This window comes from Scyliorhinus canicula, chromosome 21 (assembly GCF_902713615.1).
Source record: "Scyliorhinus canicula chromosome 21, sScyCan1.1, whole genome shotgun sequence".
NCBI classification, from domain to species: domain Eukaryota; kingdom Metazoa; phylum Chordata; class Chondrichthyes; order Carcharhiniformes; family Scyliorhinidae; genus Scyliorhinus; species Scyliorhinus canicula.
The window spans coordinates 58958665-58967882 of NC_052166.1; the positions used below are offsets into that span (position 1 = coordinate 58958665).

A 9218-nucleotide genomic window follows, 5' to 3' on the forward strand; every position below is an offset into this window, starting at 1 on the left:
GCGTCTGTGTCAGCGTCTGTCTGTCAGCGTCTGTCTGTCAGCGTCTGTCTGTCAACGTCTGTCTGTCAGCGTCTGCCTGTCAGCGTCGGTCTGTCAGCGTCTGTCTGTCAGCGTCTGTCTATTAGCGCCTGACAGCGTCTGTCTGCCAGCGCCTGTCTGTCAGAATCTGTCTGTCAGAATCTGTCTGTCAGAATCTGTCTGTCAGAATCTGTCAGAATCTGTCTGTCAGCGTCTGTCTGTCAGCGTCTGTCTGCCAGCGTGTGTCTGTCAGCGTCTGTCTGTCAGAGTCTGTCTGTCAGCGTCGGTCTGTCAGCGTCTGTCTGTCAGAATCTGTCTGTCAGAATCTGTCTGTCAGAATCTGTCTGTCAGAATCTGTCTGTCAGAATCTGTCTGTCAGCGTCTGTCTGTCAGCGTCTGTCTGTCAGAGTCTGTCTGTCAGAATCTGTCTGTCAGCGTCTGTCAGTCAGAATCTGTCTGTCTATCAGCGTCTGTCAGCGTCTGTCTGCCAGCATCTGTCTGTCAGCATCTGTCTGCCTGTCAGCGTTTGTCAGTGTCTGCCTGTCAGCGTCTGTCTGTCAGCGTCTGTCTGTCAGCGTCTGCCTGTCAGCGTCTGTCTGTCAGCGTCTGTCTGTCAGCGTCTGTCTGTCAGCGTCTGTCTGTCAGCGTCTGTCTGTCAGCGTCTGCCTGTCAGCGTCTGTCTGTCAGCGTCTGCCTGTCAGCGTCTGTCTGTCAGAATCTGTCTGTCAGCGTCTGTCTGTCAGCGTCTGTCTGTCAGCGTCTGCCTGTCAGCGTCTGTCTGTCAGCGCGTCTCTGTCAGCGTCTGTCTGTCAGCGTCTGTCTGTCAGCGTCTGTCTGTCAGCGTCTGCCTGTCAGCGTCTGCCTGTCAGCGTCTGCCTGTCTGTCTGTCAGCGTCCATCTATCAGCGCCTGCCTCTCAGCGTCTGTCTGTCTGTCAGCATCTGTCTGTCAGCGTCTGCCTGTCAGCGTCTGTCTGTCAGCGTCTGTCTGTCAGCGTCTGTCTGTCAGCGTCTGTGTCAGCGTCTGTCTGTCAGTGTCTGCCTGTCTGTGTCTGCCTGTCAGCGTCCGCCTGTCAGTGTCTGCCTGTCAGCGTCCGCCTGTCTGTCTGCGTCTGCCTGTCAGCGTCTGCCTGTCAGCGTCTGTCTGTCAGCGTCTGCCTGTCAGTGTCTGCCTGTCAGTGTCTGCCTGTCAGCGTCCGCCTGTCTGTCTGCGTCTGCCTGTCAGCGTCTGCCTGTCAGTGTCTGCCTGTCAGCGTCTGTCTGTCATCGTCTGTCTGTCAGCATCTGCCTGTCAGTGTCTGCCTGTCAGTGTCTGCCTGTCAGCGTCCGCCTGTCTGTCTGCGTCTGCCTGTCAGCGTCTGCCTGTCAGCGTCTGTCTGTCTGTCATCGTCTGTCTGTCAGCGTCTGCCTGTCAGTGCCTGCCTGTCCGCGTCTGCCTGTCAGCGTCTGTCTGTCAGCGTCTGTCTGTCAGCGTCTGTCTGTCAGCGTCTGTCTGTCAGCGTCCATCTTTCAGCGTCTGTCTATCTGTCAGCGTCTGTCTGTCAGCGTCTGTCTGTCAGCGTCTGTCTGTCAGCGTCTGCCTGTCAGTGCCTGCCTGTCAGCGTCTGCCTGTCAGCGTCTGTCTGCCAGCGTCTGCCTGTCAGCGTCTGTCTGTCAGCGTCTGCCTGTCAGCATCTGTCTATTAGCGCCTGTCAGCGTCTGTCTGTCAGCGTGTGTCTGTCAGCGTCTGCCTGTCTGTCTGTCAGCGTCCATCTATCAGCGTCTGTCTGTCAGCATCTGTCTGTCAGCGTCTGTCTGTCAGCGTCTGCCTGTCAGCGTCTGTCTGTCAGCGTCTGTCTGTCAGCGTCTGTCTGTCTGTCTGTCAGCGTCTGTCTGTCAGCGTCTGTCTGGCAGCGTCTGTCAGCGTCTGTCTGTCAGCGTCTGTCTGTCAGCGTCTGCCTGTCAGCGTCTGTCTGTCAGAATCTGTCTGTCAGCGTCTGTCTGGCAGCGTCTGTCAGCGTCTGTCTGTCAGCGTCTGTCTGTCAGCGTCTGTCTGGCAGCGTCTGTCTGTCAGCGTCTGCCTGTCAGCGTCTGTCTGTCAGAATCTGTCTGTCAGCGTCTGTCTGTCAGCGTCTGTCTGTCAGCGTCTGCCTGTCAGCGTCTGTCTGTCAGCGCGTCTCTGTCAGCGTCTGTCTGTCAGCGTCTGTCTGTCAGCGTCTGTCTGTCAGCGTCTGTCTGGCAGCGTCTGTCTGGCAGCGTCTGTCTGTCAGCGTGTGTCTGTCAGCGTCTGTCTGTCAGCGTGTGTCTGTCAGCGTCTGTCTGTCAGCGTCTGTCTGTCAGAATCTGTCTGTCTATCAGCGTCTGTCAGAGTCTGTCCGTCAGCGTCCGTCTGTCAGCGTCTGTCAGTCAGAATCTGTCTGTCTATCAGCGTCTGTCAGCGTCTGTTTGCCAGCATCTGTCTGTCAGCATCTGTCTGCCTGTCAGCGTCTGCTGTCAGCATCTGCCTGTCAGCATCTGTCTGTCTGTCAGCATCTGTCGGTGTCTGCTTGTCAGCATCTGTCTGTCTGTCAGCGTCCGTCTGCATGTCAGCGTCTGTCTGTCTGTCAGCGTCTGTTTGTCAGCGTCTGTCTGCTTGTCAGCATCTGTGTGTCAGTGTTTGTGCCTTTCTGTGATTGTGTGACTATCTGTGAATCCGTGTCTGTATGTGAGTCTTTGTGACTGTGTGTATATGTGATTGTTGTATTTGTGTACGTATGTCACTGTGACTGTGTCTGTATGTGACTGTCTGCCTGTGATAGTATGTGACTGCCTGTGATAGTATGTGATAGTCTGTGTTGGTTTGTGACTGTAGGCGACTGTCTGTGTCTGTATGCGGCTGTCTTTGTCTGTATGTGCCAAAATGTATCTATATGTGACTGTCTGCGTCTGAATGTCTCTCTGTATTTGACTATCTGCATGTGACTGTCTCTGTCTGTCTGAGTCTGTCTCTATCTGTATATGACTGTCTCGGCAGAATTCCCCCATCGGGAAACAAACATCCGACGCCGGAGTGAAACCCGGAGTGTTTCACTACGGCGTCGGAGGCCGTTCCTCGCCCCCTATTCTTCCCCCCGGGGGGGGGGGGGGGGGGCTAGGAGCGGCGGCGCGTGAATCTCGGGCGCCGGGCCTTGACGCTTGCGCAGTTGCCGTCTTCCCCTCCCCTCCCCCGCCCCGCAAGACATGGCGGCTTGATCTTGCGGGGCGGCGGAGGGAAAAGAGTGCGTCGTTTACAGACGCCGGCCCGACAATCGGTGGGCACCGATTGCGGGCCAGACATCTCCTTAGCACGCCCGTGGTGCTCGATCCTCCCTCCGCCCCACACAGGCCCCACAAACACCGGTCGGCGCTGTTCACGCCGGCAGCGACCAGGTGTGTTTGCCGCCGGCGTGAACCGGTCGGGTTTGGCAGGCCACTCGGCCCATCTGGGCTGGAGAATCGGCAGTCGCCGTGAGAAACGGCGAGCGGCGATTCTCCGAGCGGCCTGTCGAAAAATACGACACGCCATTTTGGGGGGGTGGGAGAATTGCGAGGGGTGCCACGGTGGCGTGGCGTGATTCGCCCGGCCCTCCACGATTTTCCCCCCCAGCGTGGGGTGCGGAGAATCGCGCCCTCTGTGTCTGTATGTGACTCTCTGTGACAGTATCTGTCTGTATGTGACTGTGTCTGTATGTGATTCTCTGTGACAGTATCTGTCTGTATGTGACTGTGTCTGTATGTGATTCTCTGTGACAGTATCTGTCTGTATGTAACTGTGTCTGTATGTGACTCTCTGTGACAGTATCTGTCTGTATGTGACTGTGTCTGTATGTGACTCTCTGTGACAGTATCTGTCTGTATGTGACTGTGTCTGTATGTGACTCTCTGTGACAGTATCTGTCTGTATGTGACTGTGTCTGTATGTCGCTTCTCTGTCTGTATCTGGATGTCTGTGTCTGTATCTGACTGTGTCTATATTTGATTGTCCGCATCTGTCCGTGATTGCCTCTGACTTTCTCTGTTGCCATGTGACTGCCTGTGTCTGTTCAACACTCTCTGTGTCAGCCTGTGACTGCTTTGAAATTGTCTGTGTCACATATGTGAATACCTGTGTCTGTATTTGACTGTCTGTGTCTGTATATGGCTGTGTGTGTATATGGCTGTGTGTGTATATGGCTGTGTGTGTATATGGCTGCGTGTGTATATGGCTGTGTGTGTATATGGCTGTGTGTGTATATGGCTGTGTGTGTATATGGCTGTGTGTGTATATGGCTGTGTGTGTATATGGCTGTGTGTGTATATGGCTGTGTGTGTTTATGGCTGTGTGTGTATATGGCTGTGTGTGTATATGGCTGTGTGTGTATATGGCTGTGTGTGTATATGGCTGTGTGTGTATATGGCTGTGTGTGTATATGGCTGTGTGTGTATATGGCTGTGTGTGTATATGGCTGTGTGTGTTTATGGCTGTGTGTATATGGTTGTGTGTGTATATGGCTGTGTGTATATATGTGATACCTGTGCCGGTATGAAGCTGTCTGCATCTGTGTTTTATGTGTCTGTATCTGTATCCGAGTGTCTCTGTATGTGACTGCCTGTGTTTGTAAGTGACTGTATTTGACTGTGTGTCTGTTAGCGACTGTTTTTATGTACGCTTGACTATCTGCATGAGACTGCCTGTCACTGTCTGTTTTTCTTTGCAACGGTCTGTGATTGTCTGTGGCAGCCTGTATCTATATGTGACTGACTGTGTCTGTATATTACTGTTTGTATATGACTGTGTCTGTGACTGCCTGTAATAGTCTGCGATTGTCTGTGACAGTCCGTGTCTATACTTTTTTCATATTATTTTACGAGATGTAGGTGTCTCTGGTTAGGCCCCAGCATTTATTGCCCATCCCTAGTTGCCCTTGAGAAGGTGGTGGTGAGCTGCCTTCTTGAACCGCTGCAGTCCTTCAGGTGTAGGTACACCCACTGTGCTGTCAGGGAGGGTGTTCCAGGATTTTGTCCCAGCGACAGCGAAGGAACGGCCAATATATTTCCAAGTCTGACTTGGTGGGGAACCACCAGGTGGTGGGGTTCCCGGGTATCTGCTGCTCTTGTCCATCTAGATGGTAGCTGTTGTGGGCCTGGAAGGTGATGTCTAAGGAACCTTGGTCAGAAAAGATTCATTCGGCTGATTCCTGGGATGAAGTCTGGTGAAGAAACGTTGAGCAGGTTAGGCCCGGACTGATTGGAGTTGAGCAGAACCAGCGACGACCTTGTTGTGAAACATGTGAGATTCTGAGGGAGCTCGAGAGGGTCGATGCTGGGAGAATGTTTCCCCACACGGAAGAATCTAGAACGAGGGGGTGACAGTTTAACAATAAGGGCCCTCCCATTTAAGATGGAAGAGGAGGAACATCTTCCCTCAGAGGGTGGTTAGAAGTTGGGACTCTCTCCCATGGAGGGCAGGGGAGGTTGGCTCATTGAATATATTCAACGCTGAGTCAGAGAGATTTCCGATCGACAAGGGGTTATGGGGGCACAACAAGAATGTGGAGTTGATCGGATTAGCCGGATGCCGAGCAGGCTTGATGGGCTGAATGGCCGACTTCAGCTCCTATTTGTTATGATCTTAAGAGCATCGTTGGGCCAATTGCCTTTTGTTAAAAATGTTGAACTGTGCCTACCTTCTTATTAACTTTGAAACCCCGCCAATCAGATTCCCTTCTTTACTTCAGATATTGACGAATGTCAGGAACAGAATATTAAGTGTGGACTGAACCAGATGTGTTTTAATACCAGAGGCAGCCACCAGTGTATCGATACGCCGTGTCCAGCTACCTACCGCAGGGGAACGCGTCCAGGGTAAGAGGACAAATCCAGTTTGCCGCTTCGGAAGGTGTCCTTGTTCTTCTCAGCCTGAAACTCACGGCCGTCTCCCTCTCTCTGTCTCTCCTTTCCCCCCCCCCCCCCCACCCCCACTCTCCAGGACCTGTTTCCGCCGCTGTATCCTGCAGTGCTCAGCGGGACCCCTGGCTTTCCAGTACAAGCTGCTGACCCTCCCTCGTGGCATCTCGGCCAAGCATGACGTGGTCCGGCTCTCGGCATTCTCGGAAGGCGGCAAGCTGCAGAGCCGGACCAACTTCACCGCCATCGAGCAGGACGCGGCGAGCCCCTTCGCCATCCGCACCGAGGAGGGTCGGGGCATCGTGCATACGCTGCGCCCGCTGGCCGAACCCGAGGTGTACCGCCTGAAAGTGCGAGCTGCCACCTACAGCGAGCAATGGACACTGAAATACCAGAGTGTCTTTGTCATCGTTATAGCGGTGTCCCCGTACCCTTACTGAGACAGGAAGCTTCTTCTGAGGCAGCAGCGTCTTGTCGGCAAATGTCTTGATGCTAATTTGTATTCTTTTACTCTCGTGCAAAATTAAGGTTGTTCATTATTTTTCCACCTGGTGTTAGGCCTTCAGAGGCCTGTTCTTTCCTGTCTTGTGGTAATAGATCATAGAATTTACAGTGCAGAAGGAGGCCATTCGGCCCACTGAGTCGGCACTGGCCCACGGAACGATCACCCTACCTAAGCCCAATCCTCCACCCCATTCCCGTAACCCCATCTAACCTTTTTGGACACTTAAGGACAATTTTAGCACGGCCAATCCACCCTAACCCGCACATCTTTTGGACCGTGGGAGGAAACCGGAGGACCCGGAGGGAACCCACGCGGACACGGGGAGGGCGCGCAGACTCCGCACAGACAGTGACCCGAGCCGGGAACCGAACCTGGGACCCTGGAGCTGTGACGCAACTGTGCTAACCACTGTGCTACCGTGACGCCCATATGTCGTAGCGGTGGGCCATCTTCCCAGACGATTTCATCCCCAATGTGGAACTGAATTCTGTAAATCTGCTTGGGTTGGGTTGGGTTGATGTCGGGGACACTGTGACGGTTAATGTTTACCTTTTCGAAGTAAATCCCCCAATCATTTTGGAATGTCCTTCAGGCCAACACTGCTAGTCACCCACTGAGGGTCCTGGCCTAAGCCATCCCCAGGTTCTACACTGTGGTTTGAGAAGGTGCTGTTCCCCCTGTCCACTACTATGCCCCCCCCCCCCCTCCCCACCCACTCACACCCAGCCACCGCTCCTCGGGTCAACTAGGCAAGGGACAGGAGAGCAAGGAGGAAGAGCTGCCATTTCAAAGCACTGAGCACCACATCGGCAAACTGGCCCAAGAGCTGATGAGGAGCCACTGAACCCTGGCGAGTGCCACCTGCCCAGTGGGTCAGGATAACTGATGCGTCTGTCAGCAAAGCGTTGCTATCTCAGACTGAACAAGCTCTCCATGGACCTGCCACCCCTTTAGCAGAAGGTTGAGACGCACGGCTCCAGTCAAATCGCGGCAGACTTTAATATTAACCAAAGAAACCCTGGCGAACACTTAGCCGGGCTTGGATTTTATCATATCATAGAATTCACAGTGCAGAAGGAGGCCATTCGGCCCATCGAGTCTGCACCGGCTCTTGGAAAGAGCACCCGACCCAAGGTCTACACCTCCACCCTATCCCCATAACCCAGTAACCCCACCCAACACTAAGGGCAATTTTGGACACTAAGGGCAATTTAGCATGGCCAATCCACCTAACCTGCACATCTTTGGACTGTGGGAGGAAACCGGAGCACCCGGAGCAAACCCACGCACACACGGGGAGGACGTGCAGACTCCGCACAGAGAGTGATCCAAGCCGGGAATCGAACCTGGGACCCTGGAGCTGTGAAGCAATTGTGCTATCTACAATGCTACCGTGCTGCCCGTTGACCGATTTGACCGAACTGCCACAGGCAATCTTTCACCCACTCCCAAAAGGGGTTTCCTTTTACTTTTAAATTGCCAATGTTTCCCCGTGCGTTTTTGTTTTAACACATAACCAGCCAGCCTGGTTTGAAAGAGTGCTCTCTCTCTCCCTCTCTCAGGGTGTGTGACAGGATAACACAGTGAGGGGGTCGATTCACTGAGGATTTGTGTGGTACAGCGACTCTGTGGTTTGAGCAGGTTGTTCATTTGCAACTTATGCCTCTGAAAGGGCCATAAATGAGATAGTTCAGCACCTGTGACCTCACTCAGGAGGAATGAGGTGTGGTGATACGCATCACTGTAAATACACAAGGGGTTAATGTAAATACACGTAGACTAGATAGACACGAGAGGGAGCACCAGAGACATGACACACAGACACTCAACCAATAGGTCAGTAAGATAGGACACGAATGTCTTGTTATGCTCTTGGCATAGCATAAGCTGCTTCCTTGATGTTCACTCTGACAAAGGAAGGTTCAGACGTGGAGATAGCTTCAACACGTTTATTGAACTATTAACAATTCTCCTACTTGGATTCGACTCTACTGTTAATCCTTCTATAGCTACTCAGACTGATGAACCAGTCTGCTACAATCCACGTGGTGGGTGTGATATTCGATCAACCCTGTGTCTGTACTCACTGAGTGTCTCCACTGGAAAGAGGAAGATCATGTGTGCTGTGTCCTTTATATATGGGTTGGCGTAATGCCCCCCTGTGGTAGTGTCACCTCTGTGTGTATCGTGAATGCCCATTGGTCGTGTCCTATCTTACTGACCTATTGGTTGAATGTCTATGTGTCCTGTCTCTGGTGCTCCCTCTAGTGTCTATCTAGTCTACGTGTATTTACGTTAACCCTTTGTGTATTTACAATGATGCATATCACCACATGAGGCATTCTTACTCCAGTAGATCCCCCCAGCCGCAGCGTTCCTCTCCTTGATGTTTGATCTTTCGACATCTCGGCCGCCCCAGTGAGCTCCAACTCTTCATCTTCCTGCTCTCTCTCTCTCTCTCTTTAAAAATCCCCAAATCTATTTGTAAATGCACCTTCAGCCACGTCTCATCAGAGAGGTTCACTACAGCCGGTGAACTTTGTGACTCGCACTCCAGTGGAAGGACATGTCTGTCACTGTTACATACAAACACGTGGAGCAGGGGGTAGGCCACTCGGCCCCTCAAGCCTGCTCCGCCATTCAACAAGGTCACGGCTGATCTGATTGTACCTCAACCCCACATTCCTGCCCCCCTCCCCCCAAAAAACCCTTCACCCCCTGAGTCCAGAATCAATCCGGCTCTGCCTTAAAAATATTCAAAGGCTCTGCTTCCACTGCCTGCTGAGGAGGAAAGTTCCAGAGACTTGCCACCCT

The 9218-nt window shown here is 52.9% G+C and overlaps 1 protein-coding gene across 1 annotated transcript in view; it reads left to right on the forward strand.

The window, feature by feature from the left end:
* LOC119955579 (hemicentin-1-like) overlaps nt 1–6601 on the forward strand; it is a 291695-nt gene extending 285094 nt beyond the window's left edge. The window contains 2 exon segments of the mRNA XM_038781912.1: nt 5731–5857; nt 5982–6601. Coding sequence (XP_038637840.1) covers nt 5731–5857; nt 5982–6339 — 485 coding nt within the window. The 3' untranslated portion in view covers nt 6340–6601.
* The last annotated feature ends 2617 nt before the right edge of the window (nt 6602–9218 follow it).